Raw genomic sequence first — 19,814 nt, 5'->3', positions numbered from 1 at the left:
TTTAGAAGTCTAGTTTGATATCTGGTTTCCGGAACAATGAGTTCTTGCTTCATTTCCTCAGAGCCTCTCGGTGCAATTTTAAAAGGGTGTAAAGTTGTTTTTAACTTTTAGAAAAGAAATTAATTTCAGATATTTTTTTTAGTGACTTAATATTTTTAAATTAATAAAAAAATCATAAGTCATAGGTTATTATTATTATTATTATTATTATTATATTTTTAATAATTTATAAATTATTAATAAGTCAAAAAAATTTAAACAATTTTTTTAAATTCTCAATTTATCACCACAAGTCATGTTAAGTAATATTAATGGACGCCCATACGTACTGCGGGTTCTGATCCGGAGCGATCATGTTTCTTAACCTCTCTCTTATTTATTTATTCTTTTTTTTCCTTATTTTGCTTTATGATTTTCTATATATACTATTTTTCTCTAATATTGAACTCATTATTAATCAATATTAGTGTGAAATCAATCAATGCTAAATTATACCAAAAAAATCGGAAAGAGAAGAAACGATCTTTGAAAGACACCGAACAGAATCAGCTAAAATATTGTGATGTTAATTCCATGATCTTGAGATGGCGCAGGAGACAAAAAGACAATATTAAGAAAACATTAGCCTGATGTTATCTCCCCCTCCTACACCCTGTTTCCTCCGTATTATTCTCTTTGCTCATACATGAGTATCCACCATTCTATAATTTTAAATTCCCAGCATCTAGTCACAATTATTTCAACTAATTTAATTATTGCTAAATCGTTCAAATTAATCATTATGCCGATGCTTAAACAATCGTCATTTATTATTTTTTCATCATCTGGCGTCCTAAGTTTCAACTGATCTGCATGATCGTTGTTTCATCTCCGGTTGGTGTTGACTTGAGTTGGCGGTTTGCTCTGGGAGACGTGCTCTTCTTAAAATTTATTCACATCATCTTAAAATTATAAAAATATCCTCAGAAAAATAATTTGAAATTCATAAAAAACTTAGAGAGATAGGATATATATATCGGAGCGGTGTTTTAAAGATTCTTATTTATTTGAAAATCTCTGATTAATTTTAAAAATTATTTTAATCAAAGAAATATATGATAAATCTCAAATAAATTATAAATCGATAAGTCACTCGTTTAATTTCCGATTTCTACAAGATTGAGAGACCAGTTTATAGTTATGTCAAACTTTGCATGAAGCGCCATTTTTATAAAATAGTCTGCAAGCACCTAAGAAACGCAAGAGCTGAAAGAATATAGATGCTGCATATAAGCAAGAGTGAAAAAAGGGGCAAAAATTTGACTGTAAATACAAGTCAATAAGTACTTATGTACATACATTGTATTTAATACTTTGATCCGCTATACACATGCATGACAGATCGATCCTTAGTTTGGTCTCAGATTCAGAATATTTTTTTAGTTTGCATGTATCCATTTCTATATTATCAAGTCAATTCCACTTGTTCAGATTCTTCCCTTTCTTTTACTTCAACTGTTTCCATCATCGGCTGATCTCGAAAAATCGGTACCTTCTCGATTAATCTTGAAAAAATATTTGAGACCATATTTTCCAAACTTGGCCGTAGGCCACTATATATATTTATTCTTGCAATCCAACTCGAAACTGACTTTCCCCTGCAACTCCATGATACTAAGAGTTTCATAGCATTTCAAAACCAAAATCACATAATGTTGTTGCTCATTCTGCTGTCATCACTGGCCATATCTGCATTTGGGTATGGCTCATTAGGCCCCATTGCAGCTGCATTTGGTGAGAATGGTTTCTTCTGTGCCATTGATGCAGGTGGTAAGCAAGAGATTATTTGCTGGGAGAAGAACAATAACAAATCATCTTCTTCTTCTTTGGCATATGTTAGTACTTTGCCAGCTATGGTGGCTCTTTCTGGTGGAGAGGAGTTTCTGTGCGGCATCACTGCGAATCGTTCGGAGCCTTATTGTTGGACATTGTCTAGTCCTGGTACATTTCTTGTTCAACCTGGTTTTAAGTCTAGTACTTATTTGAAAATAGCTGCTGGCAAGAATCATGTCTGTGCTATTAGGGGGTCTTATTATGGTGATGTTGAGTATGGAAATGTGGATTGTTGGGAGTTTTTAAATAATGTTCTTGTGTATAATGCTTCATTTTTTGAGCCTTATGTGGGGGAGTCTGTTTTTAGGGATATTGTTTCTGGGGATGGGTTTAGCTGTGGTGTGCTTAAGGATGGAGGGGTTGTCTGCTGGGGTCCGAAATCGGGTAAATTGGGGGTTTCAGGGAGTGTGAAGATTTTAGCTTCTGGGAGGGGTTCTGTTTGTGGGATTTCTAGTAAATCTGGTGAGTTGTTATGCTGGGGAGATTCCAGGGAATTTGGTGATTTCCCTGGAGGCATTAGTTTTGTGGCCTTATCAGCTGGTGCCCATCATTTCTGCGGAATTCGAGAGGATGATCATGGGATTGAATGTTGGGGGAGCATTAAGTCTTCTGCAATCCCAAAAGATTATGGCTTTACTGCAATTGCTTCGTCTGAATCCACGAGTTGTGGGGTTAGGGAAGCGGATTTAGTTCTTGATTGTTGGGATGTTCAAGGGCAGTCTCCCCCAAATTACAGTCCCCCATTGCAGTTATGTAGTCCGGGGATTTGTTCTGCAAGTTCTTGTGGTGATGGTAAGTTCTCATTCAATGTTAGTATTCTTAATGAAGCGGAATTGGCTAGTGTATGTGTTCAGCCAGACTTGAAGATCTGCTTGCCTTGTGGGTCAAATTGCTCAAAAGGATTTTTCCCATCTAGCCAATGTAGTAAGAATGTGGACAGAATATGCAGCGCGTGTTCTCTCTGCCAGAGCGAGTCTTGCTGGGATGTCTGCGGGGTTCACTCTTCATCCAAGAACCTACCTAAAGAGCGGAACATCAAGATGTTAGTGATTATCGTTGGATCTTGTGTAATACTTTTGGTTTTAGTTGTCACAGGCTGCTGTGTTATTCCTCTATTTTTTGCAAGTTCTAATGAGGACAAGGATAAATCACAGTGCTTCTCCTGCTTCCGCAAGCAGTCTGTGGAGGCTGAGCCCAGCCTTGACCATGAACTATCCATTTCTGCAACAGCTACAATTGGAACTGCACAGGTGTTCCGTCTCTCAGAATTAAAAGACGCTACAAATGGTTTCAAGGAGTTTAATGAGCTTGGACGCGGAAGCTATGGATTTGTGTACAAAGCCACACTTGCTGATGGTACTCAAGTGGCTGTCAAAAGGGCTAATGCTGCCACTATAATCCGTACTAATGGCCGGGAATTTGAAGCAGAACTAGACATTCTCTGCAATATCCGACATAATCATATTGTGAACTTGCTGGGCTATTGCTCGGATATGGGGGAGAGGTTACTGGTATACGAGCTCATGCCACACGGGACACTTCATGATCATCTCCACGGGGAACTCTCTCCTCTCGACTGGAATCTGCGGTTGAAGATATCATTACAAGCTGCAGAAGGGCTCGAATACCTTCACAAAGTAGCTTCTCCTCCTATTGTTCATCATAATTTGAAGGCCTCAAATATTCTCTTGGACTCTAACTGGGATGCAAGAGTTTCTGACTTCGGACTTTTGAGTGTTAATGACACGGATTCAACTGGAAGTACAGAAAATGATGTTTATAATTTTGGGATTGTTCTTCTGGAGATTTTGAGTGGCAGAAAGGCTTACGAATGTGAATTTGAACCTCCAGCCATCGTCGACTGGGCTTTGCCTCTAATAAGACGGGGCAGGGCAGCTGCCATTTTCGACAGAAACACAGCCTTGCCAAGAAATGTGGAACCATTGCTGAAACTTGCAGACGTTGCAGAGCTGGCTCTGAAGGAAAATCCAAACGAACGCGCTGGCATAAGTGATATTGTTCTTTGGCTGGATCAGATTGTAAAGATTGGTCTGACATTGTGATTGTCTCAGTTGTTTCACTTCATATTTTCATTATCTGGTTCCAGGATCAGGTAGTGTTTTTCCCTGCAACAAAAATCTGTTGCAGGTATGTCGTATATTGTGTTTTCATTTATTTAAAAACAAGTCTCGACTCTTGAAGTCCACTTTTTTTTCCCTTGTAATTTGCAAGTGAATTTACTGGAGTTTTTTTAAGGACTGCTCTAATAATTTCTTTGGGTGAGCGAGAGTCGAATCTGGATATGTGATAACAGAGTATAAACGCACCACTTGGGCTATCCAATCGCGGTCACTGTGAATGTCCTTTACTTTCAGAATATCAGAAATAGCTGCCTAGTAATCTGGAAAAACAATGTTGTATATTTTCATACAAAATATCAAGAATAGAGTTGATTAACATGTGGTATACAAGTCAAAATATCCTAGCCCTACCACTCACTCTAGCATTGGTTGCTTTTAGTTGAAAGCTCATTCTCACCACTCATGTTTTCTTTCAAGGACCCCACTTCCAAGAATCTTGCATATTCCATTTAGCCCTTCAATCTTCATTCAAACTCTGTATTCTTGTTTGCCTTCATGAATTTACACTATATTCCTTCCTCTCTGCATTCTCAGCAAAAGAATCATGTAAATCCCAAGACAATATCGGATTCATGGGCAACATGTTATGTCCAGAACATAAAAGATCAGTCAAATATCAGCATGTATGATGTAACTCCTCACTCTCACAGTCAAGGGCGGATCTAGGATTGGTTTCTTCGGGTACCAGACAAATTTTCGAAAAACACTTATATATATTCAAATTTTCTGGCGAACTTCTATAATTTTGTAAGATTTAGAATGGTGTAAAATTGTCAAAAAATTATTAGGGGGATACGTTTCCCCTGTGCGTCTAGATCCACCCCTGCTCACAATCATTTTAATCCACTTTGCTTTAGATCACTAATTTCTCATGCTTTTGTGATTTTAATGACTGTTGCATAGGGTTAAAAATGGGGTGGGGAAAATGGGGAACCCGCCCTAACCCGCTCCGAATGGGGCAGATCCGCCCCGCTAATATGGGGAATGGGGCAGTGACGGGGAATGATTTTCTGCCCCGCCAAAATATGGGGCAAGTATGGTATTTGTTGAATCCCCGCGGGGATTCCCCGCCCCGCCCCACATATATTTAATATAAATAAATAATTATATTTAATATAATATTTTTATTATATTTAATATAATATATTTATTATATTTAATATTATTATTTTTAATACACAAAACTATAATTTTACAATGTATAACATGTCTCTTTGATTTCTATTATAATTAGTTTTTTGCTTTTAATATACATGTCTCCTATATTTTTATTAAATTCTGAAGAAAAAATTAATTAATTTTAAAATAATTATTTAAAGGTGTAATATTATAGAAGCGGGGCGGGGCGGGGCGAAATTATATTAAGTCCCCGATGGGGTGGGGATGGGGATTAAAAATAAATCCCCGCGGGGAATGGGGCGGGGATGGGGCAGGAAAAAATTATGTGGGGCGGGGCTGGGAAATGAAGTCCCCGCCCCGAACCCGCCCCATTTTTAACCCTACTGTTGCAGCACCTGTGGCAATTCTTACACCTGCAGTTTACGACGAGAAAAATCAACACATAGTTTGAAGCTTCGTGCTGTGCAGCCGCAGAAAAAGTTTAAATGGCTTGCACAGCTGAAAGAAGAGACTCCAGACGGTTCGTCGAAGAAAGGAACTATAGCTGGTGCAGTTGCTTTGATCATTGGCACCAGCATTGGCTCTGGAATTCTTACTCTCCCTAAGAAAACTTCTCCTGCAGTAATCTCTTACTCTTCATAAATTTTAATTAGATACCTTTATGTTCGTTTACGCAAGTTATATGATTAGTTTACTTTGACAAACAGGGGCTAATTCCAAGCACAATATCAATTACTGTATGTTGGGCATTTCTTTTGATTGAAGCACTTCTGCTAGTTGAAGTGAATGTTGGTTTGCTAAAGAAAAATAAGAAGAGTGGCTTAAAAGAGAATGAATTAGAAATAATTTCTATTAGAACAATGGCACAAGAGTCACTTGGAGAGTTGGGTGGTTCCTTGGCTACTGTCACCTATGTTTTCTTAGGTTACACTTCTATGATTGCTTACAGTTCTAAGTCTGGGGAGATCCTTAACCATTTGTTAAATATTCCCGAGTCGGCTTCAGCCTTCTTGTTTACTGCTATCTTCAGTACTCTGATTACTGTTGGTGGAACGCGCACCACTGATCAAGTTAACCAATGGCTCACTGTTTCTATGATAGGTATGAATTTGAAACTGGAAATTAGACTTGTGTTTGTTTACAGTGTGGCTGCGTCGATGTCATGGTAGTTTCTGTATGTTAGGCTAAGATGTGTTTGAGTTGGTGAAACAGGTTTGCTTGCGTTGATTGAGGTTCTGGTGGTGGCATATGGAGGATGGTCTGGATTTGAGGCAAACGGAGACTGGACAAAAGTTCCATCCACGATTCCAGTGATGATCTTTTCGTTGGTCTATCATGATCTTGTACCTGGTAAGAGTGTGTGCTTTTGAGTTTGTGTGCATTTCTGTTATGATTGATTTAGGGCAAGGCAAATGACAATGCCATTTATGCAGTTCTTTGTGCATATTTGGAGGGGGATGTACGACGTATAAGGGCTTCTCTTTTGCTAGGAAGTGTAGTTCCATTGTTAGCGTTTCTTGTTTGGAACGCGATAGCACTTGGCCTCTCATCTCAGGCTCACCAGTTCACAGACCCTGTTGAACTGCTAATGAGGTAACTTGATTTTACTTGTTCCTTATGGAGTTAGAGTGCACAGATCCATCTGAAATCTTGATTTTAACCAGTTATAAGCCTTTGTGCTTGATATAGCGCGAAATGGCCTGGCGTTTCAGTTATGGTAGAGGCCTTCTCTCTACTAGCTATAGGAACATCAATAATCGGGACTCTCTTGAGCTTCTCTCAGTTCTACAAGGAACAACTAAGTACGCTATCAGAGAGTCCTCCCTCGAAACTAATTCCAGTTAGGTGCTTAACGATCTGCTTGATGTTCTTATTCTCATCGACTAGACTCAGTCTGGCGGTACTAAAATAAAATGCAAAAATCTGGCAGGAACCAAGCAAACAACATTGGCTAAGCAAATGGTGGAGAAAGAATAAAGCAAATGTGACAGCAACAACAATGGTGGTCGCGCCAACCCTCTGTGTGTCAACTATAGTTCCAGATGCATGCTCTGCTGCCACGGACATTGCAGTACGTTCATTTTCTCCTCTATTCCATTCCATCCTCCAATGTGAAGCAATCTGAATAAAATAACTCCGCTTTCTGTTCGTGAACAGGGAGGTTACTGCATGACGATTTTGTATGGAGTTCTTCCACCAGCAATGGCTTATGTAATGTACCAGAGGAATTACGACGACACTGGGAACAAGACGGCGATGTCTAGAGCAGGACTGGGGCTCTGGGGGCTCGGATTGTTTGCTTGTTCAATAGTTTTGGAGCAGATACTGCAAGATCTCTCATACTTGCCAGAATGAACATGTTACACACGACCCATACAGCCATACTTCTAATAAGTTTCTCATGTAATCACGGCTACGAAACAGGGATTAATATTAATCACCGACTTTTAAAACAATGCTTTCAAACAACTATTGATTTTAGATTTGCTAGTTTATGCAAATGTTTTCAATTGGTGTTCTAAAAAAGACACTAGTCTAAGCTTCCTGTTAGTTTTCATTAACCGAAACACTAATCAAATGAACTTTAATATTATTTCTAAATAAAGATAATAATTTTTATATGGGAAAAGAAAAATCAGACATGAAACAAATTTGACAAAGAGATGTTGCAAACTCATCAAGCATATTATCATTTCAGCTAAATTTTACTCAGCTTGATATTGTATCCTGCTCTTCCAAATAGACTAACAGAGCACACCCATACACAAACAAGCAAACCAACACTCACATAGTTACCAAGTTCGAAACAGAGTACATAAGCATGATCCATACATCATAGTGATGCCCGGATCATTCACCGGTAGATAGTTATACACATCCAGAGATTAAACTTCTTCCACGAAGCACAGGTGCCCCGTAAAGGACAATCAATTTTAAAGCCCTTTTTCCATCCGATCTTTCCATAATTTAAGTAAGAAATTAACTCCCTCTTCCAAAGTAGCTTTTCTACCCTCTTTGTAGTTCCACACTTCCGACGTGATGTATCTTCCGCTTGGGTTGTACTCGTTTACCTCTCTTAGAGCTGCAGTCACTGCATTGTACGCGTCCTCGCCAAGTTCTTTCTTCAAGCTTTTTAATCTTTCATCTTGCTCATCAATTATTTCCTGAACCAATAAACCATATATTAACCAAACAAACGAATAGCATATCGAAGTTTATGAATTTCAAAAAACAAAAGCATATCCAAGTTTATCATAAAATAGGAAATGGGAATACCATATATTAACTAAACAAATCAATAGCTTGTCCAAGTTTATTATGAAAAAGAAATGGGAATGCTGAGGCTCTCGAAGCTCTACTGTATTGCGTAAATATGATTTTCCAATACAAAACAAAAGCCGACAGAAGAAAACTACAAAAGCAAGCAGAATAAGAAAATTTCCACTCTATTCTTTTCCATCTCATGCTACTAAGCACATGGTAGTAAATACAACACACCTAACTAAGTTACAACATTATCATAGAACTGTCTTTAACTGGCAAATACCATGTAATACATGTTCCACACATAAATTGCAAGTGATACCAGAGGTCTTAAATTGCGAAACATAAGAACTTCCTACCGAACACTTAGTGGATGAAATCCTAGCGTTTACTCAAGTTAATATTTTCCACTCTAATCCAAAGAAAGGTACACATTGACAGTCAATAAACTAAAGGGACTTGCAACTGTTAGTTGTGTTTCAGCTGATGTCCATCATTAGCTAGTAGCTACACAATGCACGCAATTTCTGGACGCACATGAAAAACATACAAGGATTCAAAAAAATTTAAAATATAATTTCTAACTGCTTAAATTAAACACCATGTACCAACTTGAAGGATGAACCAAATTCAGATTAGCAAGTGTCACTTAACTCGTGCTACATATAAAACATAAGATATATTCTACAAAAACAACATAAACATTATAACATGTTTCCTGCTTCTATTATAAATAGAAATGAACAATAATACCTTATGCTTCCCATCTACTTCGATTACTCTTAATGGATGCCAATCAGGATCTCGGAGGTGTTCCGCCCACATAGAGCACAGGTCAGAAGCTCTGTCTTCTGCTTCTTCTTCACTGTATTTTCGCTTCATTGCTTCCAGGAAAGGTTTGGGATCCAGCTCACCCATTCTCTTCACAGAAATATGAGAATTTTTTGATATATCTGATAATGCCTGCAATAAAAATATGATTAGTAATTTCCTCATAAAAGCGGAAGCAGCTAGATACTATAAGAAGCTTTATCTAACATATATAGTTTATATATATATCTAGTTACCTAGGACAAGTAAGGAAAGCCAGATCATACTCAGAAATCTCTCAGCTACGGAAAAAATAGAATATATACGTACAGATTGCTTTACTAACATAATATTTATTACAGATCAAAAATTCTTTATCAATGGTAACCATAGTTAGATATAAACAATTACCAATATGACTAAAAGACACACCATAAACAGCAAAGCTCCACACTATATCGTTCTACTCGATGAAAAAGTTAAAGATCTCTCTGAAATTTAATATATACTAGCACATTAGTCTTCTTTACCATTATATAATTTTTTATATGCGTTTCTAAAGTAAACAGTGAATTATAATTTTAAATTAAAAAATATATGTGTATGTTTTTAAAAAATAAACTACAATATGTTATGTTTGTATGTTTGAAACAGATGATATAAGTGTTTGACATTAATATGTTGTTGACGGGGATTCGAACCTTAAAACCTTAGTTGCATTTTAGATATTAAAATATAGAATATTATTTTCTATAGGATCTAACGACTGTGATCTATTTACTTTAAGATACAGCTATAGCCCGCCATAAAGATATCTAACGGTTATAACCCGCCATACCAAATTACAAATCAACCAAACACACATGCATTACTTCGGATTTTATAATATGGCATAGATATATACTTAATTTAGCAGGCAAACTTACAGTAACCAATTCCTTACGAGCTTCCTGCAGCTCGTCATTGCTTTTCCGTTCTTTGATAATTAAAGCTTGGTTCAACGCTTGTAGATCTTCATATTCTCCTTCTTTTTCTCTTAAGGATTTGTGTATATCTTCCACCTTCCTAAGAACTTCCAAATCCCCATCGTCTCCCACCATGTGCTTTACTACATTTAAATTTCCTCTGAGTTGCTCAATTTCTAGCTGAACAGCTTGTTTTGCATCCAGCTGTGTTTGCAGTTGCAGTACCCTGCGGTCCAAATCTTCTTTTTGTGCCTGAAATAAAATTGAGTTAAAAATCATAAGTTTCCGATATTTGAACATTAATTCATTGCAGAAAGTCATTAAAAGCAAGATAAACAATTACAGACCTTATGATTTGCTGCCAATTTCATGACACTTTCGTCAACCCTCTTTTGCGCATCAGCTGCCAGTTGCAAGGAACTATTTCTAACTGAATTCTGGAAAGCAGAGATACATGGTCTCACACGATTACAAAATAAAATCAGAGAATAACATAGTACTCATAGATTTATTTTCCTTTTATATAAACAGTCACTATGCACACTCTTGCATATATTCATCAGTGTTTAGTTGCACAAACAATGCCAGGAAAAATTAGTCTGCATATTTTTAAGTACAAGTAAAGCTACCACATCTTGATCATATAGTTAATTCACGTAAATGCAAGTGATGAGTAATCAACAAATTTAACTTGTATGTTTCTAAATGGAAGCCATTGTCTTCAACGCTGTCTTAAACGAGTGCCTTATATGGCTGGATAACTACAATTGCTTCGAAAAGGATGATACTGCTGCTAATTACATCTTTCGGTCACACTTGGGTTTTCTATATAGCCTTTCAGTTTGATAGATATGTACCACCATACTCTAACACCTTGATGGACAATCAAAATGATAGCTTACAGCACTTCAAAAACCAGCAGCCAATATTGATTAAAAAATGAAGGCATTTACTGATTTACATAGGGTACAGGTTAAGGACAGGTTTAACAAGTCAGAAATTACACTAAAAACCTAGCTTTGAGAATATTACTATGTAAAAGATCCTTTTAGTGATCAATTCAACCTGTAAGAAAGATATAATTCAATCAATATATAGAATGCGGAAAACAAAGTAACATCTGGCAAACCTCTTCAATATCTTCAGCGAGCTTTTTTCTTTCATATTCATTTTGGGTCTCACGTTTCTCCAATTCTTGACCACGCGTTTCGAGTTCTCTCTTTTGAGTTTCTAATAGCTGCTTATTCTTTTCATGCTCCTTAAATATTTTCTGGAAATGTTGCCGAGCGTTATCCTGAATTTTCCTTAGCTCTGCATCATGCAATAGTATAGAAGCATTCAACCAAACCAGTTTGGTAGACTAAATATGAATACATAATGACAGAACAATATGGTCAGTGATCCCTAATAAAGAAGTCTATCTCTGTTGTGATTGATCAGTTCACCCCTCCCAGATTCCGATTTATTATAAACAAAAAACTATACAACAAAAAAGGAAAACTAACCTTCGTTATATGATTGATTAAGTTTATCTTTTTCTTCAATTAACTTGTTCAAAGAGTTGGTGGTCTCAGCATACTTGGTTTGCATCTCTTCATAATGCTTCTGCTTAACCTCAATCACATTTGCCAAGTTTAATACAAGTTTACTAGTCCTGTTAGCTTCGTCTTCCAAAATTTCCGATATAGTCCTAAGATCTCCAATCTTACGCAGATGATCCGCAATAATGCCACCTTGCTTGTAATCATCAGCACGAGCAACCCATCCATATATACCAGACTTCTGGCCTTTTGCTTTCCAGTCTTTCTTTCCATGTTGATCAGCATCATAAGCCTTTTCAAATGCCATGGCATTGGTAAACCCAGACCAATCCTTATTAAATTCAACCACAGCAGTGCCAGAGTGACCCCTATAGTTCCACAAAGGTGAAACTCGCGTGGGATTAAAACCTCTGGCGGCTAGTTGGTCTCTTAGCTTAGAACCACTTCCTCCAATATACCGTCCATCCTTAAATTCAGTTGGAATGTTAACAACAATTCCCAGCCATGGCCAGACAAAAACCTCGTCACCATCATACTCTGCAGGACTATCAACCTTCGCCAAAGCCTGAGATGGACCAGAAGCATCGGTCATATCAATTTCCAAGTATTTAGCTAATCCAAGATGGTTTGCCTTGTCTCTTGCAGTTCGCTTTGAACTGCCTTTGCCCACGCCGCCAGCATGTTGTAACAGTTCCCTGTACTGATAATCTCGCTTCCTTTTTTTACTTGGACAATAAGGGCAAGCAAAAGTGGTATCTGATGTTTTCACACATTTCTCCCCGTTTTTCAGCTCTTCATAGGATTTTTCTTGATACTCCTCAATTTCAGTATCACTTATGTCCGTATCCTCCCCAGAACTACTCATAGCAGAATCTGTCAAATAAGCAGATATGATTTTATAGATATTAGACAACAGCAGTTATGTAAATTATGTCTAAACTCATAAATCAGATGGTCCCATGGTTTTTAAACCATGACATATGACAAGTTCTTTCGGCTCTAGAGTTATCTATATATACTTACAATCGAGGTCTTCTATGTATATAGAAGGAAGAATTGTACTGATTTGCCCAAAAGTTAATACGGAAAATATATTCAAGATTCACAATGGTCAGGAGCACAAGAGAACCATGTGACAGATCAAGCTACACTCACCAGAAAAAATGATAGCTCCAATGGCAACAAATATTCAACCAACTAACCATAGGAAAAACTATCCGACTTTTTCCAAAAACGATATATTTTTAATAAGAAAAACAATCTAATCAAACCCCTCAAATCACATATGGACAATATAAGAAAGAATCGCAATGCTGTGTAGCACAGACAAACAACCACAAACATTATGTGACAGATCAATCAAACAAAAACTGAAAGATTATAGCTCCGAAGGCAAATCAAATATTCAACCAAACAAGAAACAAGAAATCATCCCAATTCCCCCAAAAGATCACATTTTTAATAGGGAAAATAACTTAATCAAACCAACCATACTACATATGAACATTTTAAGCAAGAATTACATGCTGTGTAGCATAAACACACATCCCAACACAAAATCACATATTTAATAAGAAAAACAATTAATCCAAACAACTCAATTCATATAGAACATCATAAGCAAGAATTCACAATGCACTGCAGCACAAACACGCACTGTGACAGATGAAACGATCATAACATTAACGATAGCATCTTTACAGCAAATTGACATAAAGATTCAATCTTTACATCAAAATCAAAGTTGGGTCATAACAAATTAATAAAAAGATGCTATCTTTACAACAGATTGGTGTAAAGAAACCATCTTTACATCAAAATTAAAGATGGGTCATAGTGAAGACGGGGGAAATTGAAGAAACTTACTGAATTAGGGTTTTAGGGTTTTAATTTGGGTGGAAATGAGAGAAACTGAGTGGAGAGACTGCAGTGATGCGGCAGTGAGCCTCTATTTTTACAACCCCTCGTACCTACTTGTATATATACTGTGTATAGAAGTATTATTTTATTTATGAAATATGAAATTATTTGATTACGCTGCATACGGAAAAACCTACGTTGGTATATAACTGTGTATAGAGTTGTTGGGACATGTGAATTCACTTGTACTGTAGTAATATTTACTTGTAGTTGTTTGTAAATTTTTTGTTTTCTTATTGGGCTAAAATCTTTAGTCTAAAAAGCATATTTTGTCATGTCGAACATACAAACAGCGTCTCCAAAACTAGCCAAAACATTGTGACACCCTAGTATTTTTAATAATTTTGGAAAAATTGGACATGAAATATACGGTTAAATTTGTTAAATTATAATATCATTTATTTCGATAATATTGGTCATATTAATTGCCTTTCTATATCCCTTGGATTTTTATATATTTTTTTGACATATTTTTTAAGACACTTTTAATATATGATTTCATAATATTTTTTTCTGAACAAGACTTTGATGTGATTACTACCGCATATTTTATCATGTAAAAGTAAACTGCAACCATTCCAGTTAAATCGCAATAATTGTCAATTGGTAACAAGGTGTTTTGTAACAAATTTTATATCAAATTTATATTCTATCATATTTGAAATGATTATAACATGATTTAATAGGGAAGTCTGAGAATATTATTAGTTATAATATGTTATTATCTCATTTAATTTTTCATTGAAGACGTCCGCCACTGGAAACACCACTTCCCGTCCGATTTGCGTGTGTTAAGCATGCCGCCAGCATTTATCTTGAGTCAGGATCGAACTCTCTCCAAAGTTTAGGTAAGTCTCAGCTCATGACTCACTATTGTTTGGTTAGAGAGGGAAATATCTGCGGGGGTACAACAACATATTGGCATCGAATATGTAGTGACCGGATAAATTTTTTTACTGAGATTTAAATAACATGTTTTAGTAAAAATGGATTAAATTGAAATTTACATGTACAAAATTTACTTGTCACTCAATTAAAATTAAAATTTTCAATTCAACAAATTAAAATTGACACTCAATTATTGAATCAGCCATGTGAATGCGTGATAACGTGACTCATGTCAGTGACACTGTCAGTGTTTTTTTACTCTTTTTGATAGAAGTGACGCTGTGAAGTAGGGTCATACTCATGCCCAACAAAGCACTAAATTTGAGAACTTTTTACGTCGGAGTCAAAACCGGCAAGGGACATTACCTTGGGTTCACCGCAGCTGTAAACCACCTTTATTGTCTTTTTTTAACGTATTTCTATAATTCTATAATGATGATATTACAAAAATCGGAAATCAAGATTAATAGATGAAAGTACTGTTCGGGAATTAATCGGAGATTAATTTGAAAGATTGATCGGATTAAAAATCGAATATTTTATAATACTGTATTATATTACTATTTGATGTATTAGTTTAATTTACCTGATAACATATCATTTAATGAAATTGATAGCGAGTAATCTCACGACACATATAGTTTGTTTAGGAGAAAAGACGACAAAATTTCAAAAGAATTGGGAGAAATGATCCAAATATTAGTTATCAATGCTGGATAATGTAGTATTTTGTTTTCTTGGAAAAAAATTACTAGATCGTGTTATGTTTTGCTATGAAAAGGCTAGATCTGGCCTTAGATGAAATTGGAAAAGGCTAGATCTGGCCTTAGATGAAATTGCGTTCAGTGTTTCAAAATGATACAGTAGAAAAGAAAAGAGGACAAATGTAGAACAACCTAGCATTTTGAATTATAATATGATGCGACGAGCTCATTTTCTCCGGCAGTGGTATTTGGAATCATTTTCATCAAATTTCTGGATGAGAGCTATCCCAAGATGTTACACTTATACAAGATGACTGTAATACGAAATGAGTGAGTTAATACAATTAAATGACCTATCATACGGAACAGCACTGAGAAGCTGAGAATTAGAAGCTTGAGACCCAGAAAGAAGCTGGCTCAGAGTACAACTGAAAGAACAGGTTGAGGCCATTACTATCTGTACCAATCTATAGACCCCTTCTCAGGTCTTGAAGCAAACATTGATTAGAATTGAGCACAACGAACAGATATCTGTAAAGTTCCTCTTTTCTCGGTTGGGTTTAGGCCTAGTAGCTAGACTATCTGGAGAATTCAAGACGAGGGTAGAAGACGGTGAAATTTAAAGATATCTGCTGATCACGAGTGTGTGTAGTGTACGCTCACACACAAGCTTCATAATTCATGATATTCTACTGCACTGCGTGCAAATTAAATAAGTATAAGATGTGAAGCAATAGGGCCATCAGAAAGATCCCGAATAAGATCAATAACATGGAGCACAATTTACAGTATAATATATATTAACATATGAGACTGAATTCCAGTAAAACCTAGTTCTTTCAACAATGCATAATTGTATGTATAAAGTTGTTCAAGAAATCTGCGGAAGTGCACCGCATACATGGTTCTGTAGTCATTCCATGTTGCAGGCTGTCTAAACAAACTAGTAGCTCGATGATGATTTCTTCATGATAACCAGTCAGCAACAAGCTGGATAGGAAGAAAGACAAATAACATAACAAAACTGTGAAGAGAAACTGAGAAACTTAAATATATGTTATATCTAAACTATTAGAATTGCATCACTGATCTACACAAGCTTCCTCTGAAATCTGGTATCAAGAAAACTGTTTAATCTACAGTCCGATTTGAATTATACATAAAGCATCCATAGACGACATATTTAGGATAATCAGTAATAGGATAGAACAGATCTAACAACGAAAAATAAGATACGAGAATCTATATCAAGATTACCAGAGTATCTACTACATATACACATACATCTCTCTTTTTTAATTGAGGCGGTCAAAATAATTATTCTACTGTTTTTAGGCCCACAGTTTCCAGAAGAAGAAAAAACAGGTTCTGATGTAACCCTTTACAAGAGGATGCACTAAACACATTCAATAAATAAGGGAAAGTAACATCTATTCCCATCACTCGCATCAGAACAAGATCTCTGTTTTGCTTCATATCCAAGGGATACCTAAGTTCGAACTAGAGAAGCGATGTCACTCCATCATTAGGGGACTCTATAAGATTACTTGTCCATCTAAGGTTCCCATTTGGACATGAAACAAAAATAATATATAACAGAATCAAGATGAAAAACTAAATCCTTGATCGCTTAGTATTTTAGCCCAGAAATGTAGGTCGGAGGACCCTATTAAGTGTTTACCAATCTACATGAGGCTTCAAACTTCAAACAGATCAATCCTTTGCAAAAACACTATTACAAGTTATACACACTCAGCTTCCTTTCAACTCCTGTAATAAGTTGGGTTAAACAGAATGTGTTTCTTTAGCATGCCATATTATGTTTCGATACTGGTCTACTGATTAAACGAAATGAGTTAGCTGATTAAAAAGAAAGGAAGTGTACTGAAAGAAACAGTGCTGGCAAAATAAAAAACACCTACTAAATAACATGAAATCAAAGGTTGGGCGAGAGTCATGTATCACTTCCAAGTTCAATCGTAGAATTTAATAATCTTGACTCTTGATTAAGAAATAGCATTGATCACATAACACAACTCGCAAAGAAAAGACTAGGAGGCAAATGCTTAAGCCTCGATGTCATATCTTTTGGGAGTTTACTAACATTTCATTTGGATGACCAAGTTGCGTATATGGTTTTGATCTCAAGGATTCAACTCCCTCTACACACAACATCTGAATTCATTCTATTACAACATCTAAATTCATTTTATCATGGTGGAAACAACTGACTGTTCATTCTTCCTCGTAGACTCGTAGTGTCTACTTGTGCTTAACGTTGCATACTTTAAAGTCTAAGCAAACAAGGTCGCCTGTTAGTAAAAAAAGACTAACAAATCTCACAAACAGAATTCTTAGTATTTCAACTTCAACCCCACAATAATTCTTTTACTTGCTCAGCTAAATTAAGCATAACTCACAAAACCATACCAGAAATTTAATTTATTTTTTAAAAAAAAAAAAAAAAACTTCAACAAGGGATTCATAACCATAAAAACTTGCAAAGATTCCAAAATTATACCCAAGTCGCCAAACCATGATCAGAAACTAAATTAATCTTTTACAAACAGTCCACTACAATCCACCTTCATATATACTCGCCTACAATTTCAATCCTTAAGAACAGGGAATTCACATCATACCACAAATTCACACAATCCATTTTAACAACAAATTAAAACGAACAAGACCCATAAACCCAAATCAAAAACAAAACAAAACCCACTTCAAATAAAAAAAAGCCCACTAAAATCACAAAAATAAATCAAGAATGAGTAAATTCAAGAACAGGGCAAGAAGAAGCACCTCCACAGCAGAAACACAGGGAGAAAATCAAAAGAACGTCCTTGCAACAGACCCAAGAATCCCCATCATCTTCATCTTCTTTACTATTATTATTATTGACATCATCTTTGTTCAAGAGGGTAGTGCTGGAACTAGAGTCTGGTGAGTTTTGTTGCTTGTGAGAGCTCATGCGACGAAAGTTGAGTTGGAGTTTGTTTAAGTAATCTTTCTTGAACGAGTCTCTGAGGCGAGTTGATGGCCATAGATGCATCTCTGTAGTCTACTCGTTTCCAGTGTTTTAGATGAAGAAGCGACAGAACAACAGTTAAGTAGGGGGAGTTTGATGAGCTCATTTGCCACTCGTTTTAAATTGAACAAGCGCAACAAGGGAAAAATGGGCCTAAATAACACGATTTTGGAGTTTAATGCCCTAAATAACCGATTTTGTAAAAGTGGCCCCAAATGACCAGTAGAGACGCTTGGCAGATAGCGTCTTACAAAAGAGGGAACACGCGGCTGCATTTAGCGTTTTAAAGTTTTCCCCACTGTCTAATCTTTCTTTTTTGCTTGCAAATCTTTCTTTTTGCCCGTAAAAACACACAAAATACTTGTGCTCCCCTTCAAATTAATTATAAAATATATATTTGACCCTTTTACATGTTTTTTTAAAAATATATAAAAATATTAGTTAAATTTAATAAAATAAATTAACAATCGTTAACAGTTAGGGTTTATATTTGAATTTTAGAATGATTAATTCGTACTGTTTATTAAATTGGTTGACGGTAAAAGGGTTACAACTGTTAACATTTAGGGTTTAGGTATGGTTTTGGGTTTTAGAAAGATTAATTCGTACTGTATATTAAATTGGCCGACGGTTAGGGTTTAGGATTGAGGGTGTAGGGCCGGCGGCCCTACTCCCTCGAGCCTAAACCCTAATTAAGCGAGGCTGAAGGGCCGAAGGCCCTAAAGCCGAGACGCCGGCGGAATAAATAAATTTACAACCGTTAACATTTAGGGTTTAGGTTTGGTTTTGGGTTTTAGAAAGATTAATCGGTACTGTATATTAAATTGGCCGACGGTTAGGGTTTAGGATTGAGGGTGTAGGGCCGGCGGCCCTACTCCCTCGAGCCTAAACCCTAATTAAGCGAGGCTGAAGGGCCGAAGGCCCTGAAGCCGAGACGCCGGCGGAATAAATAAATTTACAACCGTTAACATTTAGGGTTTAGGTTTGGTTTTGGGTTTTAGAAAGATTAATTGGTACTGTATATTAAATTGGTCGACGGTTAGAGTTTAGGATTTAGGGTGTAGGGCCGGCGGCCCTACTCCCTCGAGCCTAAACCCTAATCAAGCAAGGCTGAAGGGCCGAAGGCCCTGAAGCCGAGATGCCGGCGGAATAAATTAATTTACAATCATTAACTTTTAGGGTTTAGTTTTGGGTTGCAGAATGATTAATTTGTACTATAAATTAAATTGGCCCTAAACACTCGAGCCTAAACCCTAATTAATTGGAGTAACTAGTCTAAAAAAAACGTGAGACCAAATAATGTTTTTGATGCTGAACGAAAAGTTTGTACAAGGTCTTAGCAAATTGAAAAAGCCCATCACCAAAAGCCCAACAAAATTGAATTGTGGAAGGTTGAGAAAAGTTTTGAAAACGCTGAACGAAGTGGCGTTTTAGTGTAAATTTATTAATAAACAAATTGAAACGGTAGATGAAGCAGCGTCTCTTGGTAAACTAAAACAAAGACGCCAACTGAAGTACCGTTTTCCAGTTTTAAAATTAAAAAAAATGAGCTAAACGCT

The 19,814-nt window shown here is 36.3% G+C and overlaps 3 protein-coding genes and 1 long non-coding RNA gene across 5 annotated transcripts; 2 read left to right on the top strand and 2 right to left on the bottom strand.

Annotated features, from left to right (window-relative positions):
* The first annotated feature begins 1,373 nt into the window (after window positions 1-1,373).
* Window positions 1,374-4,076, top strand: LOC108221769 (serine/threonine-protein kinase-like protein CCR2). The gene has a single exon (XM_017395627.2). It carries the CDS (start codon window positions 1,692-1,694, stop codon window positions 3,933-3,935), a length of 2,244 nt encoding a protein of 747 aa, XP_017251116.2. The 5' UTR covers window positions 1,374-1,691; the 3' UTR covers window positions 3,936-4,076.
* A 401-nt stretch (window positions 4,077-4,477) lies between these two features.
* Window positions 4,478-7,601, top strand: LOC108222121 (uncharacterized). Of its 2 annotated transcripts, none has more exons than XR_010291908.1 (8): window positions 4,478-4,636; window positions 5,525-5,753; window positions 5,840-6,233; window positions 6,345-6,482; window positions 6,566-6,725; window positions 6,822-6,977; window positions 7,063-7,203; window positions 7,290-7,431. XR_010291908.1 is itself a non-coding variant. In XM_017396024.2 (8 exons), the coding sequence occupies exons 1-8, from the start codon at window positions 4,509-4,511 to the stop codon at window positions 7,485-7,487; spliced, it is 1,539 nt and encodes a 512-aa protein (XP_017251513.1). In that variant the 5' UTR covers window positions 4,478-4,508; the 3' UTR covers window positions 7,488-7,601. The 2 variants fall into 2 exon arrangements, 1 of the variants encoding a protein (XP_017251513.1); XM_017396024.2 differs by having other exon boundaries at window positions 6,822-6,972; window positions 7,290-7,601.
* A 197-nt stretch (window positions 7,602-7,798) lies between these two features.
* On the bottom strand, window positions 7,799-13,717 carry LOC108223355 (protein INVOLVED IN DE NOVO 2). The gene is made up of 7 exons (XM_017397559.2): window positions 13,579-13,717; window positions 11,677-12,585; window positions 11,301-11,482; window positions 10,519-10,608; window positions 10,133-10,423; window positions 9,150-9,359; window positions 7,799-8,296 (listed from the first exon to the last, which is right to left on the bottom strand). Exons 2-7 carry the CDS (start codon window positions 12,575-12,577, stop codon window positions 8,066-8,068), a joined length of 1,905 nt encoding a protein of 634 aa, XP_017253048.1. The 5' UTR covers window positions 12,578-12,585; window positions 13,579-13,717; the 3' UTR covers window positions 7,799-8,065.
* A 2,256-nt stretch (window positions 13,718-15,973) lies between these two features.
* On the bottom strand, window positions 15,974-18,383 carry LOC108220786 (uncharacterized). The gene is made up of 2 exons (XR_001806794.2): window positions 18,030-18,383; window positions 15,974-16,214 (listed from the first exon to the last, which is right to left on the bottom strand). It is a non-coding gene; the product is annotated as an uncharacterized LOC108220786 (long non-coding RNA).
* Window positions 18,384-19,814: the final 1,431 nt, after the last annotated feature.

Source organism: Daucus carota, chromosome 5, assembly GCF_001625215.2.
Source record: "Daucus carota subsp. sativus chromosome 5, DH1 v3.0, whole genome shotgun sequence".
Lineage (NCBI taxonomy): Eukaryota > Viridiplantae > Streptophyta > Magnoliopsida > Apiales > Apiaceae > Daucus > Daucus carota.
This window is presented reverse-complemented; position numbering and strand designations above follow the sequence as displayed.